Source organism: Leptopilina heterotoma, unplaced genomic scaffold (genome assembly GCF_015476425.1).
Source record: "Leptopilina heterotoma isolate Lh14 unplaced genomic scaffold, ASM1547642v1 Lhet_183, whole genome shotgun sequence".
NCBI classification, from domain to species: domain Eukaryota; kingdom Metazoa; phylum Arthropoda; class Insecta; order Hymenoptera; family Figitidae; genus Leptopilina; species Leptopilina heterotoma.
The window spans coordinates 539570-553163 of NW_025110901.1; the positions used below are offsets into that span (position 1 = coordinate 539570).

A 13594-nucleotide genomic window follows, 5' to 3' on the forward strand; every position below is an offset into this window, starting at 1 on the left:
TAATTTTTTTAATCATTTGTTTGGAAAATTAAAAAGAAAATTATTATTTAATATTCTTTTTTTATTACAATAATAAAAATTAATTTAATTTATCAATTTTGTAAATTTCCAATTTCACATATTAAACAATAAAAATTAAATTCAAAAATTAAAAATTAATATTCAAAAATTAAAAACAAAAAAAAAATTAAAAAATTTATCTACGAAAAATACACTTTTTCAAAATAAAACAAAAAAATGAATGAATAGAACAATTTCTTTTGTAATGACCACAAAATTATTTGCACTCGACAAATTGTCTTATTGTTTCAATGCTTTTTTTCTTCAAAACAAAAAAAGAACCTAAATGTACAATAACGACTTTTAAATTACACCTGAAAGTTAATTACCCCTAATCATCACAATAATTTCAAATTTTCGTTAAGTGAATTTTTGTCACTGCACTCATGAGTCATAAAAATTACAAAAAAAAAAAAAAAAAAATTCTTTTGAAAAATTATTTACTGTTATTATTCAATGAGAGAATTCCATATGTTTATTAATGACGAATAAAGGTGATTGAATCATGAGTCACATTTAAACCTCTCTTTCTATTAGTCATTATAAACTAAAGGATTTAAGACAAAAAAAAATAAGGAGGAAAATAATATGATATTATTATTTAAAAAGGAAAAAAAAAATTTGCAAGGTAATGTTAAACAAAAATTATTTATGACTATGCAAAAATAGAAAAATTATTTCATCTTCCATTATCATTGAATTGATTTACCGTAAATCAATAATAACAATAATAATAGAAAAAAAAATTCAATTTAGCGGATGGATTAATTAAAAATTTTTTTTGCGCTTATATTAAAAATAAAAGTCTCTCTTGGAATTAATATTATGTCACTAAGCGGTATTAATATTTACTCCCGTTTAAACGTTTTTATCGTCAACCTACTTTTAAATATATGTCAAGCGTAAAATTAAAATTAGTAATTATTTCAATGATAAATGATAATAAATAATTATTAGTTCTTAATTAATAACGATCAATTATTGACAATTAATTTTTAATAACGTTAAATAATAATTAATAAAAAACTATTGGTTAATAATTATTAACTATTAATTAATAACTATTAATTAATAACAATAAATTATTAGTTAATAACTTAAAAATAATTAATAATTATTAACTATTCGTTAATAATTAATTACTATTAGTTAATAACTTATAAATTTTAGTTAATAATTAATTATTTAATTAATAATATTAATTGTTAATGGTATGCATTAATTAATTTAATATTAAATAATTATTAATTAACAACTAATGGTTAAAATTTAAAGTAATTTCAAATAAATAAATAAATAATTTTATATAAAATATTTCACTGATAATAATTTATGAAATCATTCTTGACAATAATTGTTCCATTATCTCTCTAAACTATTAATTTAACTTCATTATACTTGAACAATGAACCGTAAAAAATAAATCGTTAAAGAATTAAAACGATGAATGGACTATTGAATAAAATGAAAAATATAATTAAACAAAATAAACTACTGAATGAAATAAAAAATTAATTTCCAAATGAATAAAAATAGCAAATAAAATATGAAATGAAACAAAAAAATAAATTAATAACAAATAAAATAAAAATAAATTACTAAATAAAATAAATATTAAATTATCAAATGCAGTGAATAAATTACCAAATAAAATAAAAAAATAAATACCATATAAAATAAAAAAATAAATACCAAATAAAATAAAAAAATAAATACCGAATAAAATAAAAAAATAAACTACCAAAGTAAAATAATAAATAAATTATCAAATAAAAGGAAAAAAATTTCTAGTTCAAAGGAAAAATAATGAGAACTATAATAACAAAAAAATTAAAAAAACCTACCAAAAAAAAGGGAATAATTAAAAATTATAGAAATAAAAAAAGAAAATAATTAAACAATTATTAAAAATAAAAAATAATTGACTAGCTAAGTAAGTGAAACAAAAAGTAAAATCCAATCGTCTTCAAGCAATCGTAAATATTTTTTTGCAAATTATCGTTTAACTACAAAAAAATACAAAACGATTCAAATTGAAATTATTAATGTAAAAAAAAAAAATTATTAATAACATCGGTAAAAGTTAAATGACAAAAACTTATAAATTAAATCTTACATAATCTCGTTACGGTTAAGAGAGTTTCTGCAATTGAAATTCTTAGAAGTTTAAATAAAAAAAGAAATAAAGCAAACGTATATAATTCTCAAGGAAGTTAACAATTTTCTACTTAAATAAACAAAAATGGAATTTTCAAAAAAAAAATCTTATTTTCATTACGTAAATCTAGATTATGTGGCGAGTGAAACAATATTAACTCCAAAAGGAGCTAAAGAAAATATATTTTTTTTTTAAAAAATTATATGTTAAAAAAAAAATTTCAATTTTAAATTAATTAAATAAATAATTTTTTTTTCTTTTTTTAACCAAAGCTTTACTTTGTCGCGAATTCTATTTTATTTTTGGATCGCCCCGTTGACATCGTGACACAGTATTTCAATAGTCTCAAGCCAAATTTAATCTTTGGTGTAAATTCTTTTTTTTATTACTATTATTAAAAAAGCAGGTGTAATTTTTATTCAGTGCTTTTTGATCCAAGAAATTTTAAAAAAGAAAGAATTTTTTCTTCAAGAATAATTTTTTTACCACCACGAAGTATTTTTTATTCTAAAAAATTGATTCGAAACAATTATTTTATTTTTTAAATTTTTTCATTCAAAATAATTTTTTTATTTCAAAAAATTTTAATTCAAAACTATTTTTTTAGTCAAGTTTATAATTACTCAAATATTTAAAAGATCAAAATTTTGTGATAAACAAATAAACATTTTTATATTATTTATTATTGTTATTATTATTATACTCATATAAGTACTGTATATTAATAATAATAAAATAAACTTATAAACATTTCCAATTATGGGAAAAAATAAATTCTTAAATTTATATACGAATAATCGTTTAAATCATGTTTTATTTCACACTGGACATAAAAAGCATTGAATCGGAAATTACCAAACCGGAAACTCTTTCCGGTTTGGTATCTTTCTTATTCTGGTTTTTTGGGTGAATCATTTCATTTAAAATACGCTACCTATATCTTAGTGCCCTAAAAAAAAAATATCTGTACCTTTCACACGAGAAATTTATTTCGATTTGTTTCATTATCATAAATCCCTCCATTATTTATTTATCCCTTGTAAAAATATTTTTTATAATAATAGCTGAAAAATAAATATTTCTAGGAATATAAAAATAAATATTTATAAAATTTTTTTATAAACAAGTAATAATTATTAACTATTGAAAATAAAAGGATGAATTAATAATAATTTTATTATTCATTCATTTATCGTTCGTTCATGATAATAATTATTTTTATTATAATAATAAATTAATTAATTAATAATTTGTAAAAATATCTTGAATAAATATTAAGAATACTAAATATTAATAAAATTAATATTTATGAAAATAATTTGAATAAAAATAATAAAAAACTAAAATTATATTGACAATAATTAATTTCTTGCAAAGAATTTTATTATTCATGAAAATAATTGAATTTTTACGAAAAATCTTATAATTCATAAAAATAATAATTGAATTGTTTTGAAGAAAATTAAAATTCTTCCGAAGAATTTAGTAAAAATTGAATTCCTGCGAAGAATTGTATTATTTTATGAAAATAATTGAATTCCATTGAAAAATTTTATTATTTCTAAAAATAATTTAATTTTTGCCAAGAATTTTATTGAAATTTTTGAAAATATTTGTTTTGAAGAAAATTAAAATTCTTCCCAAGAATTTAGTAATAATTGTATTGAAAATAATTCAATTCTTTTAGAGGAATGTATAAAAATTTTTTTAATATAATTGAATTCTTTCGACATATTTTGTCAAAATTTGTAAAAATAATGAAATTCTTTAATTTATTTCTTTATTTATTGAAATAAATTTGAAGACTAGAAATTCCTTTTGAGGAATTTCATTGAAATTGTATTGACAATAATTAAATTTCTGCAAAGAATTTTATTATTCATGAAAATAATTGAATTCTTGCGATTAATTTTATTATTCATGAAAATAATTGAATTTTTCCGAAGAATCTTCTAATTTATAAAAATAATTGAATTGTTTTGAAGAAAATTAAAATTCTTCCGAATAATTTAGTAAAAATTGAATTCCTGTGAAGAATTATTTTATTATTTATGCGAAAATAATTGAATTGTTACGAAGAATTTGATTATTTACAAAAATAGTTGAATTGTTCCAAAGAATTTTATTAATATTTTTGGAAACAATAAATAATAATAATTAATTATTTAATAAGTAAATTTTTGAAATTATTTTATCTGCAATTATTTCAAAAATTGAAGATGATACTTAAGAATAAAAAAATTTGCGTAATAATAATTAAATTAAATACTGCGTTTCGCGAGCAGGCGCGCGCAACATTTGCTAGTTAATTAATAATTAATAATATAATCATTATATTTATAATAATCATAATAATATAATTAATAATAATTTAATATAACTAATTAAAATTAAGATTATAATATAATTGTTAAGAATAAAAAATAAATATTCAGGAAAAAAATGAATATAAAAAATAAAAAATAATTTTAAAAGAAAATATAAAAAAATATTTTTTTAAGAACCAAACAATATTCTCGAATAAAAAAAAAATTCTTCTCATATTAAGAATATTGTTTTTCTAGCTGAGACTTGAAAATGAATGTTTCCCTATATACAAAGTAATATAATATATGGGAAATGTGAAAATGACAGTGAAAAGTTGACTATGTACGTTTCACAATTTACAATGTGAAGAATTGCGTAACTTGTACTTACGAGCATTAATGGCATTAAACATGTATTGAGGCTACCGTCCGTGATAGAAATTCACACCAAAAAAGGCCTTTTATTCACACAAGAGATTTGTGTAGGTCGACGAATTTACGATGGTTTCCTTGTTGCTTTTAATCACACTTCACGTATTTAAATCTTTTTTTTTCTTCTAATAATCACATATTATACATTTCCTCTGCAAAAAAACACGGAAAAAAAAATTTTTCAACAGTCTTGTTCACCTCATTAAATTATATCAGTTGTAATCTTGTAATCCTTGCAAAATATTTTTTTTATCACTTTAAAAACTAGTACTCCTCTCCATAATACTATGTCATTCTCCCTCTCACTCCCTCCCGGAAAACGCACACACGCGTTATTAAAAACTCATCAGCCGGAAATATTATTTTATTTTCATCTCATATCCATTGATATTTAATATTTATAGGCTCACCTCTTTTTTTTAAATATTATAATTAAAATAAAAAAAGAAAACGTTGACGGCATAAATTTATAAATATCAAGTATTCATTATTTAATATCAGATAATTATATCAAAGTGTTTTTATAAAAATGGAAAATCATTTTTTTAGCATTTCATTTTTTTTATCGTTTTATAATATGAAAACGGCCTATGATATTTTAAAGGCTCATTATTAAATCATTAATTCATTATTGAAATGCGGTTTTACACAAAGTAAATTAATTATAAGTAAGATGACGAAAATTATTTCTAATTTTTTTTGTTAATATTAATAAATTTAATTAATTAGTTTGGTAATTTATTTATCAGTGACACTAATTAAGTATTTATTAATTTTTTCATACAGGGTCTTAAAATAAAATTTTATTAAATTGTTAAAAATATTAAAATAATATCTTTATTTATTAACTCTTATTCTTGATTCAAATTAAATGTTTGTATTATAAAAATTAGTTTTAATTTTATAATTATTTAATTATTTACAAAAATTCTAATAAAATTCTTTAAAAAAATAGAATTGTTTTAAATACAATTTCAATCAAATTCTTCACGAAAATTTAATAATTTTCAACGTATAATTTTAATAAAATTTCTCAAATAAATCCAATTACTTTAAAAAATTTTAATGAGATTTTTCGAAAAGATACAATTATTTTGAAACATTTTAATAAAATTCTTTATAACAAAATTCAATTATTTTATTAAATCAAGAATTTTATTAAAATTTCTCGAAAGAATTCAATTATTTTAAAAAATTTTAATAAAATTCTTCGAAAAAATTCAATTATTTTGAAAATTTCTTTAAAAATTCTTTATAAGAATTCAATTATTTTCAATTCAATTTTTGTTAAATTGATTGAAAGAATTTTAATTATTTTCAAAAATATTAATAAAATTCTCTTAAAAAATTAATTTATTTTCAAAAACTTTAATTAAATTTTTCGCAACAATTCAATTATATACAAAAATTCTAATAAAATTCTTTAAAAATATAGAATTGTTTTAAATACAATTTTAATAAAATTCTTCGAAAGAATTTAATTATTTTCAATATTTTAAGAAAACTATTCGTTAGAATTCGATTATTTTGATATATAATAAAATTCTTTGTAGGTATTTAATTATTTTCAACACCTACAATTTTAATTAAATTCTTATAAACAATAAAAAATTAATTTGAAAAATTTTAATGAAGTTTCTCGAAAGAATTCAATTATTTTCAAAAATTCGAATATAATTCTTTGAAACAATGAAATTCTTCATAGAAATTTAATTATTTAGTACAATTTTAATATAAGATTGAATTATTTTTAAAAATTTTAATAAAATTCTCCAAAAAAATTCAATTATTTTCAATTCAATTTTTATTAATTTCCTGGAGAGAATTAATTATTGATTTTCAAAATTTTAATCCTAATTCTTTTATAAAGAATTCAATTATTTTTAAAAATTTTAATAAAGTAATAGAACAAAATAATAATAGTTCATTTAGGAATAAATAATTAATAAATATTTAACTGTTTGAAAAATTTCACCCCTTTTGTAAGATTTTTAATTTTCTTTGCTACTTCGGCTCTCGAGTATAAACTTTTCGGATAAATTTATCTTAAAACCTTAAAAAATATTTTTAAAAAAAATTTTTAACTTTGTAAATTGATATTTACCGAACGAAATTATATTTCTCGTTAAATTATTCCACCTGTGTCCTATTGAAGGTATATAATGATTTCATGTACTCCCACGTAGGTACATATTTACGCCTGTGCCCCCTTAAGTTCACCGACCTGTCTGCTATGTTTTATCACCTACATTGTTTTCATTTTTTTTTTCATCCTAAGTTCCAGAAATTCCTGTGACAGAAATTTTTAATCACAACCAACGTTACTTCACATTATTCTCCCCTGGTTATTCAAACTCTGAAACAAAAAATTGCAAAACAAAAAAAATGAAACAAAAATAAAACAATGAGAATCAAAAATTTGTCAATCTTTAGATTTTTTTTCAATTTTATACTTTAGTATATAAAATTGAAAAAAGAAAAAAAATCATATAGAAGTAATTTTGAATTTTCTACTTTTTTAAAGAACAAAACTTAATTTACGGTTGCGCGAAAAAGAAAGAAAGAAAAAATGTTCTTACCGCCTTAAAAAAAAACGTGATGAGAATATAATTGCGGGGATTAAACCGATTATTTCGCCTCCTTGAATATTTCAAAAAAATGTCCGTATCACCCTAATGCAATTTTTATTAGGGAACATTTTTCATCATTAAGGATTAAATTTCTCCTCTCCCCTGTAAAAGAACAAAGAAAAAAGAAGAACAATAAGAAATTAAGACATTTTTTAATAAAATATATTGAAAAATAAAATTTCTTTCATTGATTTATTGAATTGAAAAAATAAATTGAAAAAATAATTCTTTTGAATTTATTTTTTTAATCTAATTATTATTATATGTAGAAAAAAAGAAAAATAATTTGTACAATTGTACTTTACTTTTTGCTCCCCAAATTTTGGATTATTTACGCGACGATTTCCAAAAGTAGATGAGAGGATTAAACTTGATTTCTCCATGGCGGATTTACGCCTTCATGATCAATCCCAAAGAATCCATTTCGTCAAAGGGAATTACCAGCCGAGATGAAATTCTGAGTAAAATCCTTCTCGACAAAAATCCAGACATTATTTCTGACTGTTGAAGCGAAATAATGAATCTCGGACCAACTGTTACTTTAATTTAAAAGAGACTCAGAAGAAACACCATATAAATTCAAGAAAAAAAGAAGTAAACAATTTTTTTCACGGTTTATTGTTTACAATTGTAACAAATAATTACGAGAAATTATTATTACTTTTTTTACTACTGTATTTTATTATTATTCTTTATTTTCAAAATTTTTTTAAAAATTCTTCAGAAAAGTTCAATTATTTTCATAAATAAATAAAATTCTTCGGAAAAAATCAATTTTTTTCATAAATAAATAAAATTTTTCGGAAAAATTCAATTATTTTAATAAATAAATAAAATTCTTCGGAAAAATTTAATTCTTTTCATAAATAAATAAAATTCTTCGGAAAAATTCAATTATTTTCATAAATAAATAAAATTCTTCGGAAAAAATCAATTTTTTTCATAAATAAATAAAATTCTTCGGAAAAATTCAATTATTTTTATAAAAATAGTAAAATTCATCGCAATAATTCAATTATTTTCAGTTTAATAAAATTTCTCGAAAGAATTCATTTAATATTTCTTTAAAAATTTGTAATAAAATTTTTCTAAAGTAAAATTCTTTCGCAAGAATTTCAATTTTTTTTATAAATAAAATAATTCTTCACAGGAATTAAATTATTTTCAATACAATTTTAATGAAATTTTTTTAAAAGAATTTATTTATTATTTTTAAAAATTATAAAATTTATTTAAAAAAATTTATAATTACTATTATCAAAGTTATGATAAAAAATGATTTATATGATCTTTTTAATTTACAATTATTAACAGACACGATTTATTATTTAAAAAGGTAAAAGAAATTCTTCGTAAAAGTCTCGCATTATTCGCAAGTACTAAATTATTTTTTATAAATAATAACATACTTCGGAAGAATTCAATTATTTTTATGAAAATTAGAATTTTTTGCAAAAATTTAATTATTTTCAACAAAATTTTAATTAAATTTCACGAAAGAATTCAATTATTTTCCAAAATTTAAATAAATCCTTCAAAACAATTCAATTATTTTTATGAATAGTAAAATTTTTTGGAAAAATTCAATTATTTTTAATTCAATTTTAAAAAAATTTAATTGAAATATTCCATTTTTAATAATATTTTTTCGAAAAAATTCAATTGTTTTATAAAATTTTAATAAATCCTTCAAGACAATTAAATTATTTTTCTAATTTTCAATTAAATTTCACGAAAGGATTCAATTATTTTCTAAAATTTTAATAAATTCTTCAAAACATTTTTTAATTTCATAAATAATTTTAATTTTATTTTTATAAATATTAAAATTTTTTGGAAAAATTCAATTATTTTTAATACAACAATTTTACTAAAATTTAATAGAAATATTCAATTTTTAATAATATTTTTCGAAAAAATTCAATTGATATATAAAATTTTAATAAATCCTTCAAGATTAAATTCAATTATTTTTCTAATTTTTAATAAAAATTTTCAAAAGTATCCAATTATTTTCTAAAATTTTTAAAAGTCCTTCAAAACAATTGAATTATTTTTTTAAATAGTAAAATCTTTGCAAAAAGTCAATTACTTTTCTTAATTAGTTATAATTTTTTTTAAAAATTTCAATTATATTCTAAAATTTTAATAAATCCGTCAATTATTTTATTACTATTTTTTATTTTTTTATTTTTTTATTATTTATATTATTTATTAACCATTATTTTTTTTACTATTTATTATTGCTTTTATTATTTATTCACTTTTATGTATTGTTTACTTTTATTTTATTATTTATTATTATTTTTGTAATTTTTTGGCATGATAATTAATAACTTAAATTACTCTCCTTTTTTTCATCATTATTTTTCTTCGATCATTGAAGTCTTTCAAAAAAGAAAAAATTGAACGAAATTGTTCTCCAGCTCTTCTTTTCTGAAATAAGAGAAATTCTTTTTTCTTTTTTTTGCAAACTTCCGCATTCTCAAGTAAAATGGGATTAGTAGTAATAGTGTGTCTTGCTCTTTTTTTCCATTGTTTTGTTTTTGAAAAAGACAAGTCAATAAGTCAAGGACGATCCGGGTTGTTGGACGAGATACCATCTAGGGAGGGACATCGGGGTCATTATAAAACTCACCTTTCCTTTAACTTCCATGTGGGGTCCTGAGAAATCATGTTCACATGGTTTGTATCGATAGACTTGGCATAGGACACTATATAGATAATGGAGTGAAAGTGGGACACGGTTAAAAAAAAAATTTTTTTTCTTTTCTCCAAATCCACAATTTCCATCGTTGAATCATATTATTTTCCAGTTTCCACAAAATTTCTCCGGATCCAGATATTCACATATGAAACAGAAGAGAAAAAGTGGTTTTGAATTAGTATTTTTAATTCATGAGGGGAAAACTTAACGTGAATTGAATTTATTGGAAAAATAAATCATTTTTTTTTGAATTCATAATTATTTTGAATCGAGTCATTTGAATTTTAATCATTTGATTCATTTGAATTATTTTAATTAGTTGTAAATTTAATTTAACTTGATTTTATTTGCTTTAATATCTATCATTTGAACTTTATTCAATTCAATGTAATTTAATTGAAATTAATTTGATTCAATTTAATTCAATTTAATTAAAATTAATTCAATTAAAATTAAATTTAATTCGATTAGTACAATTTAATTTGATTTAATATAATTTAATTTTATTTAATTCAATTTTAATTATTTCAATTTTATTCAATTCAAAAAATTTAATTGAAATTAATTTGATTCAATTTAATACTTGTGTAAGTGAAAATTGAAAATTCTCGAATTTCCAAGACTTTTACAATTATTTTAATAAAATAATTATTTGAAAACAATTTTATAGAGAATTATTAGAATAATTAAAAAATTATTGTCCAATAATTCGAAATGCAAATTAAATATTTATTTGAATGTTTCAGTACCGAGAAAAGCGAAGCCGCCTCTCCTCGGCAATCCTTGTTTATCAAAATTACTGGCAGGATTGCAAATGTTTATCGGAATAACAATAACGTCTTTGTCATTATTCCTTCTTCTCTGGACGCCCAGTTTGCAAGATATCGACAATCCATACTGGAGCGGATTACCTGTAAGTTATAAAAAAAATTATTATTCGCTTTTTTTATGAAAAAAAAAAATTAATTTTTACTTACAGTAAAATTCTTCTCTTTCTCCTCCATTTCTATTTTTTCCTCCATCCAGCTACAATAGAAAAATTAATAAATTTTTATTTACTACGACAAATAATAAAAATTTTTTGATAAAATAAAATGTAAATAAAGAATTAAAAATAAAAAATAAAAATAAATAATTAAAAACAAAAAATATAAAACAAAACAAATTTTTTACAGCTCTTCATCTCTGGAAGTTTTGGAGTATGCCTTTTGTGTTGCTTCAAAAAAGAATACCCAAGAATGAGTCCAGGCTTTTGTTTGACCACAACAAAGGTTAGCAAAAATTTCAATATTATTTTTAAAATTGTTATTTTTCTTCAAAAAAAAAGCAGAAAAAAAAATTCTCGTCTCACTTTATATAATGAAGGGGTTTCATTTTTTTTTTCTCATTTTCATTCCACACAGATAATGAGTGCCTTTCTTTCGACTGTGGCCGCGGTTGCTTGCATAATTGTTTGCATTGCAACAATAGTGCATCTGGTACGACTCTCAGGACTCGAATGCAGTTCCACAAGTTTTGCAAGTTCAGGATCCTGTGTCTGTGGGACAATTAATAATTCAACACTCACTCGAGAGCCAATTCTTAAATATTACGATCTCACATGTAATGAAGTAAATAATTTATTTACATATCTCTTAATATTTTCCGCCTTCAGCAATGCACTTGGAATTATTGTCGCTGGCTGGTACAGTTATTTGCACTTTTATTCTGAAAAACAAAGACCACAATATTTTCAAGTGAGAAGTAATATTAATTCAGCTGGCAGTACACTTAATTCTAGACCAATTTACAATCCAACACACAATGGACGATGACGTCCAGGATTACCGTCGAGAATACGACGGAATTACATTTTATTTGAGGCCTATGTTGTATAGGTGTTGCGGAAGAAGAAAAAAAAACATTTTATCCACAAAACTTCCTCTGGAAAAAAAAATTTTTCTAATTACAGAAATATTCGATTTTTAAATGCGAAGCAAACATTTAAAAACAGTGATAAAGAGTTTTTTTTATCCCCGTAAAAATAATTCACACATATCCGAGTGTTTTTACAATTTAGTAAACTTCAGTATTTTAAATGTAATTGTATGTCTGAGAATTCATGTGCACGTGTCAATTTACATATCTACTTAATTTTTAAGAAATAATTAAAAATTATAAGTCTTGAAAAATTTCCCTTTTCCGAACTTGAAAACGAAAATTTCCTCTTAATATTTATTGTCACGTAAACTAGAAAATAATTTACAGTTTCAAAATGTTTCACTTTTAAATTTTTGAAACTATTTCCTTCGAACATGTAAATTATTTTCTAGACATATAAACAATGTCGAAATATTTCAGATTCAAAACATGAAATCGATTAAAAATATACAAAATTAATCTTGTACAATTGTAATTTGGTAAAATAGCCAAAAGTCACAAGAGATCAAAATTCAAGATGAAAGAAAATTACAAACGAAAAACAAGGATTATTTACAGAAATGGAAAAAATAAATCCAAAGATTCTCTTCACTTTCTGTAACAAATACCTTTAATTATATAATTATATATATATATTTAAACGCTTTTACAATTTGTGTATATCGTCAAAGAATAATACGAGTGTACCTTAATTTAATACTTATAGTTAAATATCGATATTTAGAAAATAATGCTCACTAGCCTGTACATATTATTTAAAAAAAAACGAACGATTGATATTAATATTTTATTTTAATAAATAATACTTTTTCGAAAATATTGTAACTTTTTTTTATATTAAAAAAAGATGAAACTTCTTTTAAAAAGAAAAATAATATTCAACTCACACAAATTGTCAATGGATCATTTTTAATTTTTCCAGAACAAAGAAAAATGAATCGACGTTTTTGCATTCATTTCCAGAATATTATCTATTTATATCCTAGTCTCTTTCGATGAGAGGTAAATTATTGTAATTGAAAATTTTGCTTGTACATCGCTAAAAACAAAAGAAAAAATAAAATTCAGTCAATTACAAAAAAATGGAATGTTTAAAATTGATTTTAAACTCAAAATTATTAATGTTAAGTAAAATTTCTAATTTAGAAATAATTGATAAAATTTAATCAAAATTATCAAATTTTTGCGTTTTTTTTAACGAAAAAATTTTTATGGAGAAAACATTGTTCTCTTCAAATTATACATTTTAAAAATGCATATCGAAACAAATTTTACGTATAAAACAAATAATAATAATAAACTTTAAATAAAAGTTATTTAATTAAATTGTAAAATTTTTCATTTTGATAAATAACATTTTTTTTAACTTCGACATATTCGA

General features: G+C 20.3%; 1 protein-coding gene across 1 annotated transcript in view; it reads left to right on the forward strand.

The window, feature by feature from the left end:
- Window positions 1-13413, forward strand: part of LOC122500395 — a 29570-nt gene extending 16157 nt beyond the window's left edge. Inside the window, exons 5-7 of the mRNA XM_043609308.1 lie at window positions 11040-11206; window positions 11469-11564; window positions 11697-13413. Of these exons, the coding sequence (XP_043465243.1) occupies window positions 11040-11206; window positions 11469-11564; window positions 11697-12107 (674 nt within the window). The 3' untranslated portion in view covers window positions 12108-13413. The remainder of the gene's footprint in view (window positions 1-11039; window positions 11207-11468; window positions 11565-11696) is intronic.
- Window positions 13414-13594: the final 181 nt, after the last annotated feature.